The sequence below is a fragment of the Crocuta crocuta genome, unplaced genomic scaffold, assembly GCF_008692635.1.
Source record: "Crocuta crocuta isolate KB4526 unplaced genomic scaffold, BGI_CrCroc_1.0 scaffold113, whole genome shotgun sequence".
Classification (NCBI taxonomy): domain Eukaryota; kingdom Metazoa; phylum Chordata; class Mammalia; order Carnivora; family Hyaenidae; genus Crocuta; species Crocuta crocuta.
Window position 1 is genome coordinate 723772 of NW_027530368.1, and position 15246 is coordinate 739017.

Consider the following 15246-nt stretch of genomic DNA (forward strand, 5'->3'; position numbering starts at 1 on the left):
AGCCAGGGATTCATAAGAATACAAGATGTATTACCTGCTCCTTCCTGAGAAGCATCTAATAAAATGTTAAAAGTGATTATAAACAAGCCATCTCTTTTCAGGTCAGCAGACTTTTGTATACGCTGTTTCCTCCTCCTAGAAAGTATGTTGCATACAGCTCTCTGTAGATGTACACACCAACTCATTCTTCAGGGTCAAATTTAAATACCACCTCCACTGAGAAACTTCCCTGGCCTCATTGCCCAGGCCAAAATGGCAGCCTGGCTGCCCCATGCTTTCTACACATTGTAACTTTCCTTCAGCACACAGGCATTGTGTCTTCACTATAATATAACTGTGTGCCTCTCCCACCAGACAGACTTTTACAAAACAGGGACACACTGAACCCTTACCTGACACATAGAAAGGACTCCATGTGTTTATTGAATGAATGTATAAAAAAGCAATCAGGAAAAAGTATGAATATATAGGTTTATATATGCAGAGAAAAGAAGACTTACATCCATTATTAGCAGGAGGTATGAGAGTCTTGGATAGTGCCATGATATAAAGCAAAGCAGGGGCACGTGGGTGGCTCAGTTGGTTAAGTATCCAACTTCAGCTCAGGTCATGATCTCACCATTTGTGGGTTCGAGCCCCATGTCAGTCTCTGTGCTGACGGCTCAGAGCCTGGAGCCTGCTTAAGATTCCGTGTCTTCCTCTCTCTCTGCCCCTCCCTCATGCTCTGTCTCTCTGTCTATCTCAAAAAATAAACATTAAAAAAATTTTAATAAAAGAAAATAAAAACAAAGCAAAAGGCAAGGCTGGGAGGGGCACAAAGCAATACAAAGGCTCTGAAGCAAGACTGCCAAGTTCAAACCCAGCTCTACTACTTGGTGGATGAGTTACCTGACCTCTCTGAGCCTGTTTACTTATTTGGAAAATGAGGGTCATAACAGTGGCCTGCCTTGAGTTGGTGAAAGATAAAATGAGTTAATACACAGAAAGCACATAGAATGGAGCCTGGCACTTCCCAAGTACTCAGTATGTTAGCTAGGTGTTTCTCTCACAGAACAGAAGTGGGAGAGAGGTTTTCCCTTTATCTCCTCCTGCAGTGTTTGAAATTTTACACCAAATAATTTGACAATAAAAATAAAATAAAATAAAAACAAGACATCAGAACGTCCGCTTTCAGCTAAATGACAGACTAGATATCTTGATTGGATGATCTTTAAAAAATTCTGGATACAATACCACATGTGCATGCATACACACACACACACACACACACACAGACACACTTCTTAAATCAATCCATTATCTTTCAAGAAAATCAGGAATACTGAGGTTAAAATTTAAATGAGGGCAGCCATTCTAATTATTGGACAAAGTAGTAAAGCTAGCTTTTGTCTTGAGGGTATTTGATCTTGACTTTGACTCACAAGGTAAGGTACAGGGACAAGACTCAAACCCTAAGACCAGACCATCGTGGGTTGTCTAACAGGGTAACTTTGCTTAAAGTTGAGATGCAAAGGGCTACACTCTCAGTGTAAAAAAGACCTGCAAATAAATGCCTACCCTGCCAAGGACTACAAGAAAAATTGTTCATTTCTAACTGTGGTGCAGAGTAAACAGAAAAAAAAATATTTTGAAAGTTTGCAGCAGAAAAGGAGTCCACACATGGAATGCAGGCCAAATTCAGATCAGTCAATTGATCTAAAAAAAATCTCACACAGAAATCTAATTCTCAGTGGTCCCAGCCTGGAAATGTTCCCAAGTTCTTCGTAGAAACTATTGCAAATCTGTGACGGAAACTACCTTCAACCCAAGCATCAATGAATTCTCACAGATAAAGTTCCACAGAAAATAATGAAGTCAAAATGAGATAATGAAACAAATCAATGTGAGTGAGAACCTTTAGAAGCAGACCCACAGAGACTTTAGTCATGGGAGTTAATAGAGACAGAATATAAACTATGTGTATAATGTATAAAGAAATAAAAAAGAAGCTTTAAAAAAAAGTTTGAAAATAAGAAGACCAAGATAATAATATAAAGAATGACCAAGAAATATCACTTTCATTAAAATGTACATATGTTCCTTACCATGGAATATTACATGGCAATGAGAAACAATGAAATCTGGCCATGTGTAGCAACATGGATGGGCCTTGAGGGTGTTATGCTGAGTGAAATAAGTCAGGCAGAGAAGGACAAATATCATATGTTTGCACATATAGGAGGATTAGGAGGAACTTAACTGAGGAACAAGGGGGAGAAGAAGGGAGGAAATGGTGGAGAAAAGGGAGAGAGGCAAACTATGAGAGACTCTTGAATGCTGACAAAAACTGAGGACTGATGGATGTGGGGGGGAAGAGGAATGGGCATGGAGGAGGACACTTGTGGGGATGAGCACTGGGTGTTATGTGGAAACTAATTTGACAATAAACTATTTGTAAAAAAAAAAAAATGTACATATGTTCCTTACAAGAGCAAATACTTCTTCTTGATCAAGAGAGCAGGTATAGTGTTTGTTTATTTTGTATTAGGTATGGAAGAAAAAAATTGGACTGTTACATGCACTTTCTTGGAAAGTTGAAAGGAAAGGAGGATGCCCAATTTCTTTTAACATTTAATACTTACTAACAACAGAGATACTATAATTTTACTCAAGTAATCAAATACATTTTTTGTAACAGAAAAAAAAAGAATGACCAAGCATGTTGAAATATAAGCAAGTCTTATTATTATGAAAAATAATAAGAGTTGAATATAAATTAATCAACAGGTCTAACAGCAGATTATAGATGCTGAAGAAAGAATCAGTGAACTGGAAGATTGATCCAAACTATCCAGAATGAAGCACAAAGACACGAAAAGATAGATTTAAGAGACAAAACTAAGTTGTCTTAAGTTAGTAAATAAGTTGTGTCTGTTTCTTTTTAATGATTTACCAAATTTAGATACTGAAAAATTGCAGTCCATCCCAATTTCATACCAGTCCATTTTGAGACAAAGTACAAATTATTTACTAAAAAAAGTAGAGATCCATCAAGAGAGTCTTCCCACAAGTCAAAATATTTCTAAAGGCAATTCAAGAATTCCAAAATTAAATTGTGAACACTTTAGAGCTTCCATTGCTTACTTTATGCAGTACCTCTCCTGCCCCTATAGGGAAAACTTTCAATGTTTTTTTGTTTACTATATTTGTATTCAAAAATTACAAATTTCTAAAAGTTTCAGAAGCTTGTATTTTGGGATACCCCATTATAAATATTTGCATTATGGGTGCCTGGGTGGCACAGTCAGTTGAGCAGCAGGCTCCTGAATTGGCTCATGTCATGATCTCATGGCCATTCATAAGATCAAGCCCTGCCTTGAGCTCCATGATGATAGTGCAGAGCCTACTTAGGATCCTCTCTCTCTCTCTCTCTCTGCCCCTCCCCAGCTTGTGCACATGTACCCATGTGCCCATGTTCTTTCTCTGTCTCTACCAAAAATAAACATTTAAAAAATATATTTAGAGTTGAAGATATTCAACTAATCTTAAACAAAATGCAGCCCAAACTGAGAGGACTCAGGTGCAAAAAGTTTAGTACTGTTACATAGGTTAATTCACTAAACAGTTTGTCAAAGGCTTAAACACTTCCAAAACCCTATTGAAGTATATTTTTATATTCATCATCAAATTTACCACCAAAAGAAGAAAAATAACTATTCAGTTACTCTGCACCTGCAACAATGTTTGTAAATTTCAACAATGTCAGCTTTGATTTCAGTTGATAAAGTATCGGACCTTGTTTGACAAATTATATATCTCATAATCTATTCCAAGTACATTTCTGTTCAATATGTTTCTTAATTTAGTAAGGACATTATGTTTGCCACATTGTATTCATATTTGTATAAAAACAAAACAATTTATCTTCACTGTTGAAATTTGAAATGAACTTATGATAATATTCACAATGCCAGTTATTTCTACTTCCAAAAACTTTGACTCCATGAATTAGATTACAAAAGAACCATAATTGAGATTACCTGATTTCCTATTTGAAAAATCTGATGACAGTCATATAAAATTAGAATCATTTAGCTATTTGCCAAGTTCTTCTGCCAACTGAGCCAAGATTCTAATAGCTACCACTTGAACTTTCGTACATGCACAAGAAAAATTAGAACTGAAAATGAGTGGAATTAATTTAGAACACTTATTTATTCTAAATGAAAAGTCATGCTTCACAGAGTAATGGGCAAAGACACCATTTTCACTGCATATGTTAAATCAACATCTTTGGACACATTGGCTTAAAATAACTAAGTTCTTGGTGGAGATGCTGCTGCTTCTTCAGCAGATTTATGTCCTCAGATTTTCATATGATAGAAGGTAAATGTCTACAATCCCTTTGTGCAGGTTATATATTCATCATAAATTTTAATGAAAAGCAGAAATCAAGCCTATAATTTGTCATGAAACATACACTTTTGTTTGTTTACAAATTATTGTTGCTATCAAAGAATTTTTTTAACTAAGAAAGCACTATCAGCCAATCAGTCAATAAAATAAATGGTTGTGGACTTGCACGTACAACAAAAGGTAAAATCACTGTAGCAAGAGTGTCCAAATTACTCTATACGGTAGAATTATTTAGCCTCCATTCTGCTTATGTTAGTGATAATTTTCCCGGCCTCATATCAGCCCTGCCACCCATGGTCTGATGACCTGGGCATTACAAGGCTGCAGGCAGAAGACACAGCATAACTGACTGTTTAACAGGTAGTTGATGGGACCAGCAACATCGAACAATAGTCCCACCACTACCTAAGTCCAAGTACACTTCACTTCACCAATGATTGTCCTGCCTGATGTACTTGAGTGGGAGATATTATCAGGGCTGGGATTAGGTAAGGCAAGGGAAGCACTCACCTTGGGTGCAAAATTTAACTTTGGCACAAATGATTCAGCAATCAAAATAAAATATTCTAATGCAATATTTTAAAATATAAAAAATTAATGCAAAAAATGTATGCTGAGAAAAATATCAAAAAAGAGCCAGCTCTGTATTTATACAAGTCTGGCAATGACTGCCTCACTCAACATGATCCTGCCTTTATCTAGTGAAGAAAGGATGCCTGTGGGAGAAGAGGGGGTACCCTGGGGGAGGAGGAGATGGGAACATGACATTCTCCGAATCCCCTCCCCTCACTCTCCTCTGTCTCAGGTACTCCTGCTTTAAGTTTTCATGCAAATCTGGCCCAACTCTACAGGAAGAAGCCTTCAGGATATTGTACTTGGTTTGGATCTTTACTGCTTTTTTCCCCACAGTTCACTTCAGGCCTTAGTCATACATACTTTTATGGTAGCCCTAACTGGAGACTATATCTGAATCACCTTTGGACCACAGGAACCCTTTGGTCAAACATGGGGCAGGACAGCTCGGACATCAGTTAGCTACATTCCCCCCTTCAGTTAACTCTAAATTTTTCCAGGCTCTCAGTTCCAATTGTTTTTGCATCTGTTTATTATGGTTTTATTGACTGTGCCATTGCTGTCAGCTAACCCTTTTTGAAATGAGTCCAGCAACAGTGATATGAATCTATGTTGGGTTTGGAAGCCAAAAATTCATGCTGCTTAGAATTGTGCATAACATAGCAGTGAGGACTCAAGAGGCTTTGTCATTAACAAAAATGCTTTGGTAGTATGTGAACTCCAGGTCACCTCTGTTGGCTGTTCAAAGGCCTTTTTGATTATAGTTGTATAACGCTTGAGCTCAGTTGAATGGACAAAGTTGCTGGTCAAGTGATCTGGCTAAATGAGGATTTTGATGATTAAAGAAATGTCCTAGAAGAGAACCCCAACTGATGCCCTAACAGGTGCTTCCTGAGATGTAAGGGGGTGAGGAGTAGGAGGGGAAAGGACAGAGCAACCTCTTGTTCAGAGGAAGAGCTGGACAGTGACGCCATGTAGAAAGACTGAATTCTCTACATAGTAGTCAATGTGGAAGTTAGTCAACAAATGCTTATTGATAATTTTCCTAAGGATTTAATGTCAAGAGATAGGAAATTCTGAAGACCTAGGTCCAGTGAGTCCTTCCTGCAAGATGATCCTGGGTGTCTGCATGACAGAAAACACTGGAATAATTATGCCCACATAATAGTCTCACATTTGTTCAGACTGGGAAGAATGAAGGTATAGTAAGAATGTAGTTCCCCTATTACATTTATTTCTATTCAATAGCCATTTATCGAGCCCCTGCTATGTACCAAGAAATTTGTATATTCATTTATTCAATTAAGCTTTCCCTGAATATTTACCATGTCCTAGACACTAAGGTAAGCCAAGGAAACAAGCTTAAATAAGTCACAGCAGCTGCCATCTCCAAAGAACCTGTCAAGGATGAATCGAGACAAGGTAGATAGGCAAATAAATTGAAATGTGGTCCATACAAGGTTAGAAATCTTCATAGCAGGAAAGGCAGGGCACCTAAACCCAGTCATGGGACATAATAAATGGGCCAACCCATGAAAATAAGTAGGAGCCATCCAGGAGGAGATTAAGGAGCAAAACCATCACGGGTTAGTGATGATTGTTCTCTGACAAGGGGCTGGATTCTGGGTCATGAATGGTAGCTGACCACTTTACTAACTCCTTGTGGGCATTAACATCTATCCATCCAGTTTCAGTCTTACAGTCCACAGTCTGCCAAAGGTAAAGAGTTTTTCTGAAGAGTACACCAGGTTCTCCTATGGTTCTAATTCCTCCTGCTCTTCACTTCCCATAAACCAGTCCAAAGGTCAGCAAACGATGGCCCGGGCTCAAGCCCGGCCACCACCAGTTTTGTAAGTTATGTCTTATTGGCACACAGTCATCCCTATAGTTGCCTTGTCTGTTTTCACACTACAAAGGTAGAGGTGAGTAGTTATGACAGAAACTATATGGGCCACAAGGCTTAGAATATTTACTATCTGGCCCTTTTACAGAAAAACGTTGCCAACCTTTGAACAAGACAATAGCAGCCATGCTCAAAGCTGCCACTATTCCTCATCATTTGAACCCAGGAAGATGTAGTCCCTTGACAGAAGCTTGTACCATTCCAGGAGGGAGGGAGTGGGGGTAAGGCAGGGCAGGGACTGGACCTGGAGGAAGGGCCTTGGAGGTCTGATATCTTGGCAGAGGAAAGACATCCTCCCTGCCAGGTGATTTAGGGCTGGTATAAGAGGACATTATGTGGATACTGGGGCTTGTCAGAAGATTGGAATTCTTTTTCACAATATTATTTCACTCTGCCTTTTAAAAAAAAATGTGCAGTCTTATATTTTGCCAGGGTTCAGGGACTCTACAGAGAGTTCTTTCTATAAAGCATGATCATACAAGAGAAAGGTAGCACCTCAAGTGTTTCAGCTAGGAGGCCACATACAATTCAAATCAGAGCCGCTGGCCCTCCATGGGACTGGAGCAACCTGACGTGGAAAACATAATCCACACCCCACACAGCCTCCGGACCCCTGTCTCTGGCAGCCTAATGATTAATGCGTAAACCAGGAAGATGTTTCATTGACTGCCTTCCGGTCTCTTGAGCACAGTGCAGTCAATAAATATTTATTGAATGCATTTTCCTAAGGCTTGGAGCACTTGCTCAATGATAACTCATAACTGAATAAGCAAGAATTGTTCAGGGGGTTTACAAACAACTATATTAGTGTATGTTAATGGAGTCTAAGCTCGGAATGGTCAGCAGGAAAGAAAATATGCATTGATGAGTGGACAAGTTACCTGAGTGGTACTAGATTTGGGGTAAGAAAGAAGCATGTCTCTTAAGCCCCAGAAGTAAGTACTGCCAAAGAAAGAAAGAAGGAAGGGAGAAAAAATGAAAGGAAAGACATTTCTAAATGGCTCTATTTTGAACAAATGAAAATACACACATTTTTTAAGGCCAATCTTTCGTAATCTCTGGCTTTATACGGGTAATGCTTTCATCTGTCACTGAAATGGCTCCTACACTCAAGAAACGGCAGAGTTAACTGAAATGGGCTCCCAAGTTGTAACTTTTGCAATAAAGATAAAATATGACTTTCTGCAACCCATTTGGAGCTATAGCACCAATATGCTGATGCAGTTCCCCTTAAGCCCCAGTCACATTAGATTCTGAATGGTGTATCACCAATGTGGGGTCGGGGATGGGTCATAAGGTATATTTATTTAAGACTGAATGTTTATACTGAGTTAAATGCAAATTAAAATCTTGCGTTTGAGATCATATTAAAAAGGGGACAATGTAATTAGCACACTGTCCTCTGTGGAGCCTCCTCAAGCCCCTGTGAGGCCTGAGAAAGGCAAAGCTACAGTGAGAGCAGGAGCCTGGATGGTGCTGGAAAGGAAAGACATCTTCATGGCTACGTGTCCAGCTTTGTAGGAGAAAGATCTTGCCTCTGGGAAGTGATCCAACGGGAAATCCTAAATTAATGCAAACACTCAAAAGAGATTCTGGCCTTGACTATCCAGGTCCAGCCCTTCACCAAATTGGAAAGGATAATAGTGGTTGCACAGTTCACCTCCGTTGGCTCTGTTTCTGGGTTCCCTATCCACTATCACCCCATGACCAAAGAGAAAACCAATGCTTCATTGCCTTCAGGCAGCAAGAAAGTCCTTCAGGACAGAAATCAAGACTTCTCAGGGTTCTTTTCTGGAGACCACCTCGAGGATGGAAAGTCGTCAGGTCTACTATGCAGTGGGCCTCACTTGGAAGCAGTTGTGGCCTCTTGGGGTCACCTAAAGAAGACAGACAATGCTTGATTCACAGTTTAAGAGTCGTCTTTGCCCCTTTGGTGCTCTAGACAACAGCTGAATGATTAGCTTTACAGCCATCAACCCAACTGAGGAAACTTGCCCAAAGATTTATAGATTATTACTCACCCCCACCAAAATATCTAGTTCAAGTGTCCTCCTATTCTCCTCTCTCCTGACTTCTGGACTGCCTGCCCACTTTCCAAAAGAGGCAGAAGGAAAATATTCTGGGGGTTTCCTTCCTGAAGGTTATCACTTTTCTGATCATATGTTTAAAGGTTGACGAGAGGTACCCTAATATCCAGCCTCTGCACACTGAACACCTTCAGGGGGCATTACTATAAAAGACCAAAGAAGAAAGCCTAGGTGCCTAGCAAGAAAATGTGGAGAAAAGTATTTTATCTTATTTTTTAAATTTAAAAAAAAATTTATTTATTTATTTATTTATTTTTGAGAGTAAGAGAGACAGAGCATGAGCAGGGGAGGGGCAGAGAGAGAGGGAGACACAGAATCTGAAACAGGCTCCTGGCTCTGAGCTGTCAGCACAGAGCCTGATGTGGGGCTCAAACTCACCAACTGTGAGATCATGACGCTTAACCAACTGAGCCACCCAGGCGCCCCAGAAAAGATGCCTTCACATGACTGTTAAGTCAGACGCTTAACCAGTTGCGCCACCCAGGCTCCCCAGAGAAGTATTTTAAAGTTTAGGATTATGGGGCACCTGGGTTAAGCGTCCAACTCTCGGTTTCAGCTCAGGTCATGATCTCCAGTTTTGTGGGTTCAAGCCCAGCATTGGGCTTAGTGCTGGCAGTGTGGAGCCCACTTGGGATTCTCTCTCTCTGCCTCTCACTTACTCACACATTCTCTGTCTCTCTCAAAATAAATAAATAAACTTAGAAAAAAGTTTAGAATTATGTTGGACACTCAAAAAAGCCTTCACAAAAACCGAGCCATCAAGCTTCTGGGAGAGGGAGTCAGATTTATAATCATAACAGAGAAGAGAGGAAGGCTCTGAGTGTTTCTGGCCCTTTAAGCTGGATGCTCAGCAGACTTGTCCCAAATCCAGCAAGCACATCTCTTTAAGCCCCTCCAACAGTCCCGCTGCCATACCAACTTGATTACCTCCTCACCCTCCATAAGGCTCTAAGGTATTTATCAGATTACCACTTAAGGTCACATATCCCACTGTCATGTTTTGTGGCTGCTTATTTATGCGCCTACTCTCCCTGGAGAAATCAGAAGCACGGAGCGAAGAAGGAAAAGCTGTGTTCCACATGCAGCAGGTGCCCAGTGTGAATTTGTAGAGCACATACTGAATGAAATTGCTTTACTTATAACCGTGGCCCCAGTTCTGGCCTACAGATCCTAGGAGTTCAGAGAGTGTAGAAAAAGAATTATGTGGAATTATGTGCAGACAGCTGACAGCTGCAATTCCATTTGTCTGCTAATTTCTGAAGTTTCCATTGACCATTCTGTCCCACAGAAGCTAGAAATACCTGCATGTCAAAAAATCATATGTGAGGCTTTGTCAGATAATATTTAAGACCCAAAGGCAGTGTGAGATATAACTTCTACTTTGACAAAAATAATTTAAGGGATGGATCCATATATTTTGCAAGAAAAACGCACAGGGCAAGATGCCTTTTAAAATGGAAGATGCAGAATTGATGTGATTGTAATTGGTATGAAATGATGATTGGAATATTTATTACTCCTAAGATCTCTGCTACATTTCAGAGGTGGCACAAATTCAAACATGTGGACACATTCATTCAACTGGCACCATTCAGTGCTCCATCCCAGATGAGAGGAGATGGAGGGGTGACTCCAAGTCCTGAGTCACTGTTCACTTTGCTTCCCTTCTTCCTGCAGATGACACTTCATCTACCCTGGACTATATAACATGCTTAAGTGTGTCTGTTTCAGCAGATGGAAACTTTGTCCTCATGAAGCATATATTGCAAGCCACACATTGACTTGTAGATGTTCAAAGAACTTGAACTTGAAGATTTCTCCAGGGGCTGCTGTTTTGCTGTTAGGCTACTGCTTTCTCACATACACATTCATTTCCCTTCAAATAGTAGACACCAATATAAGGTTGCTAGCCTTTTAAATTGCCCCATAAAGACTTTAAAAACCATTATTTCTGTCAACATTATTTCTTACTCCAAAAAGGATTGAAGGTAGTCATACTGAATACATTTACAACACTGTTCTTGTCCTTCTAATTCTACTGTATGCCACTGATATATACTTGGGTATAGACCATGAGCATTCTATGATGAAAACTTCTCTTCTGGAATGTTGCTAGATAGGCTCTAAAATACTTAAGAACCTGGTTGACTTTTCTTATGGATTTTAAAGTTTTATGTCCTAAGAGTCACAAAACTGAAGGATAGAATATGCCAAAAGGGATCAGAAAATAGTTATAAAAATCATCAGAAGTCAAAGGTTTCCCTGGAATCTTTCATTGATAGGAACAATGCTAATCGCTAATGCAAATTTTGGTGACCAAATCAAAAATTTGTCCTTTCTTCTCTGTTCCAGGTACATGGCCATCATTCATCCCCTCCAGCCCCGGCTGTCAGCCACAGCCACCAAGGTGGTCATCTGTGTCATCTGGGTCCTGGCTCTCCTGCTGGCCTTCCCTCAGGGCTACTACTCAACCACGGAGACCATGCCCAACAGAGTGGTGTGCATGATTGAATGGCCGGAGCATCCCAACAAGATTTATGAGAAAGTGTGAGTAGGGGTGACTCCCCAGTATCTCCTTTGCCTTTTTGTATTTCTTTTTTCTTTCCATGTTCTTTTGTTGGTTAGGATTTAGTGTCCATCTATAAGCATTTCTCATAATTACTCTTGATGTCAAGTTGATATATCCATAAGTATCAAGGGACTATTATGTCCCAAATACTACTGTGGACTTTGAATGAAAATTAGAAAAATGTAAGACCTGGATCCTGTTATAGCCTACCCTCCAGGTGTTCTTCCATGTCCTCCTGCTGTTTACCAGCAACCCTGCCCTGCCAGTATCTGCATTGCTTTGCCTGAGAGCTTTTTCCCTCACCTATAGAACACTACTCTACCCTCCTGCTCAGCATGCCAGAAGGTGGGGGAGTTATCCCCCGTGCCCAGCAGCTCCTAACAATTGATAGGAGTTGGTATGTGAACACCCCAGCTCCCTCATTCCACAGGTGAGATGTCTCTGAGGTGTGTGTTTTACACAATATCCAAGGTTTTGTCTTGGGATTCAGCTCCAGTCACCGGCAGCTGGCTCAGTGACACACCTTTCCCTATATCACCACCCCACTCCCTACTAGTATCTCTTTCTCCTCCTAAGCAAGTCACTTGCACTTGAATTTTTATCTCAGGATATGCCTCTGGGGAAAACCAAGCCAAACCACCTATCTTCTAGGGTTTCCAAGGTAGAAAAATTTCCAGGTGCATTCAAATGCATGGGAAGGCAAGGCCAGTGCATTGAGACCTTATGAATTACAAGTTTCCTACAAGGCAGGTGAGGGGCAATGTGACATTTATATTACTATCAGTTTTCTGTACTCAGAGCACATGGATAATGTGGGTCCTTTTGAAAGTTCTCTATAATCTTCCCATCTTGGGTTTATTATGTGAATCATAAAAGAACACTGGTGTTAATAATCAGATGATCTATGTTTTAATAACAAGATTGTCATTACCAGCTATATGACTCTGGGCAAAAGTCACAGTTTTCCCTCATTGTTAAAATGGTTTATGATAAAACACTGCTTCCCATAAACAACGATTGTGAAAAGCAAACAAGATAATGTATCCTCACCTTGTAAGCATATAAATGCCATACAAAAAGCAAGATACTATTATCAAGCCAAATTCATCAGGGAGCAATATAATCATTATAGGCCTTTAATCTCATTAGATGGTAACATAAGATACTACCTGTTGGCTCTCAAGATTTGAGGGTCCAAAAGCCTGTTGCATAGAGTTAGACTGCTGCAACTGTCCTGGGGAGCATGGAAATGTGGCTTGCCAGAAAGCAATACATAAAGCTCAGACTTCGCCTTCCAGACACAGGCAGTGGGATTTAATCGATCAAGCAGTGGGGGGATTAATGCTCAGCCTAGAAGGAGACATTGAAAATTATTCTTTCAAGTGAAACTACAAGCCTGAGCAGGGTCTCAGCAGGAGAAAGAACATAGCTTTGCAAGCTGTACAGGGTCTGTGAATGTGTTCAAACCAGAAGGTTCCCTGAAAAGGGAAAAATAAAGCCCTCTGAATTAAAGCCCATTAGAAAATGCTTAGAAACTCCCTTCGACTGTGTGGACTGTAGCTCGGCTCTTGATTCTCATGGTCTTTTCCAAGTCTGGTCACCTTTCTAAAGTTTTGTTTCAAAATATAGTTCATTTATCTTCCAACAAATTCAAAGTTAATGTGGAAATAAAGGTTTATTTTTCCACAGATCTCTGGCATTTTGTCCAAGAAACAGTAGAGTTTACAGTTTTGCTTTTGAACATTTTGCTGTTTTATGCTTATTAATGACTAGAAAGCCTTTTGAGGCTCAACAAAGTGTGCCAGATTGTCTTATTTCCTTGCTTTGATAATTAAGGGTAGTGTGTGGTTAGATTTGCCATCATTGTTTATTTACTGCATGATTTTTAAACTTCTTTTCTATTTATTTATTCTATTAAGTTTAAAATTTTAATTCCAGTATAGTTAACATATAGTGTTATGTTAGTTTCAGGTATACACAGCATAACACTCAACAATTATATATGTTACTCAGTGCTCATCATGATAAGTGCTCACATATTTCACCCATCTGCCCAGCCACCTCCCCTCACCCACCCTCAGTTTGTTCACTCTAGTTAAGAGTCTGCTCCTTGGTTTGTCCCCCTCTCTCTTTTTTTTCACTTTGCTCATTTGTTTTGTTTCTTAAATTCCATATATGAGTAAAGACGAATGGATAAAGATGTGAAGTACACACACACACACACACAGGAAAATTATCTGGCCACTAGAAATAATGAAATCTTGCCATTTGCAACAGCACAGATGGAGCTAAAGAGTATAATCCTAAGTGAAATAAGTCAGAGAAAGACAATACCATATGTTTAATTCATGATTTTAACCTTAAAAAAATGAGTCTGGAGAAAAGCATCAGATTTTATCTATTCAAGATGTGTAAAATGTTTATGGAAGCAGTAGTAAGTTGAAAGAATCCATATTTGCCATCCACGTACAGGCTATGAGGTAAAGTGAACATATCTCAAGTGCATAGTATGCTTTATGTAAGCCAATTTTCTTTTTGTCAATATCCTTCACAATGCATTATGATATATTTTTAGGGAATTTAAGTTTTACTAGCTCTAAATTAAGTACTCCCTTATATTCTCTTCTACTAGAGCTGATTGCCATTTCCAAAGCACACAATAATCCCAAATTTGAAACCAGAAAGAAACTTCGTTTAAGGAAGTGTAATAATTAGGATAAGAACACGGGCTCTGGAGTAAATGAAGGATCAACTCCCAGCCATATCACTCTCTAGTTGAGTCATCACAGTCAAGTTATTTAAGCCTCTAAGCCTAATGGAACATTCCACATACCAGCTATGGTGAGAAGTAAATAAGGCACATGCTTAGCCCAGTGCCAGGCCCATGAGAAGAGTCTGGTGAGTGTTAACTATTGCCATCAGCATCATGATCTGGATGCATGGACAGATGACTGGCAGCAGACGGTCCAGTGGGCAGATGCCTAGGCCCAAATTNACATGAGAAGAGTCTGGTGAGTGTTAACTATTGCCATCAGCATCATTCATTGATCTGGATGCATGGACAGATGACTGGCAGCAGACGGTCCAGTGGGCAGATGCCTAGGCCCAAATTGCCTGATGAAAAATCTGTGCCAGCTAATCACATAAAAGGGTTTTGTGAAAAATTTTAAATTGCCTGATTTGCCTTCTGGCTGCATGGTGAAACCCCAGTCCTGATCATTGGTCATTCAGATTCTTTATTAATACATGTATTAAATTAAGCACTATTAAAGAAAGGCAATCCAATAAAGGAAAGGCAAAACTTTTGAACATGCACTTCACAAAAAGAAATGTCCAAATGACCAATAATATGTGAGGAGGCACACAACTTCATTCATCACCAATGAAGTACAAACTAAAACCATAGTGACATTGTACTGCATATCTATTAGACCACCAAGTGTTAAGAAGTCAGACTCAGCTAAGAATTTAGAAGTTTTGGTGAAATTAGAAAACAATGAAATCAATATACATTGATAAAGCCATGCTCGAAAATGTTTTGTAGTATCTAGANACTAAGAATTTAGAAGTTTTGGTGAAATTAGAAAACAATGAGAACCTTTGTAGACTGCTAGAGGAAATATACATTGATAAAGCCATGCTCGAAAATGTTTTGTAGTATCTAGAAAAGCAGAAGCTATCCATATACTATAACCCCACAGTTTCACTCAGGGGCATTG

The 15246-nt window shown here is 39.6% G+C and overlaps 1 protein-coding gene across 1 annotated transcript in view; it reads left to right on the forward strand.

The window, feature by feature from the left end:
• The window catches only part of TACR1 (tachykinin receptor 1), a 148740-nt gene that overhangs the window by 68525 nt on the left and 64969 nt on the right, over positions 1 to 15246 (forward strand). Inside the window, exon 2 of the mRNA XM_077766219.1 lies at positions 11311 to 11505. Coding sequence (XP_077622345.1) covers positions 11311 to 11505 — 195 coding nt within the window. The remainder of the gene's footprint in view (positions 1 to 11310; positions 11506 to 15246) is intronic.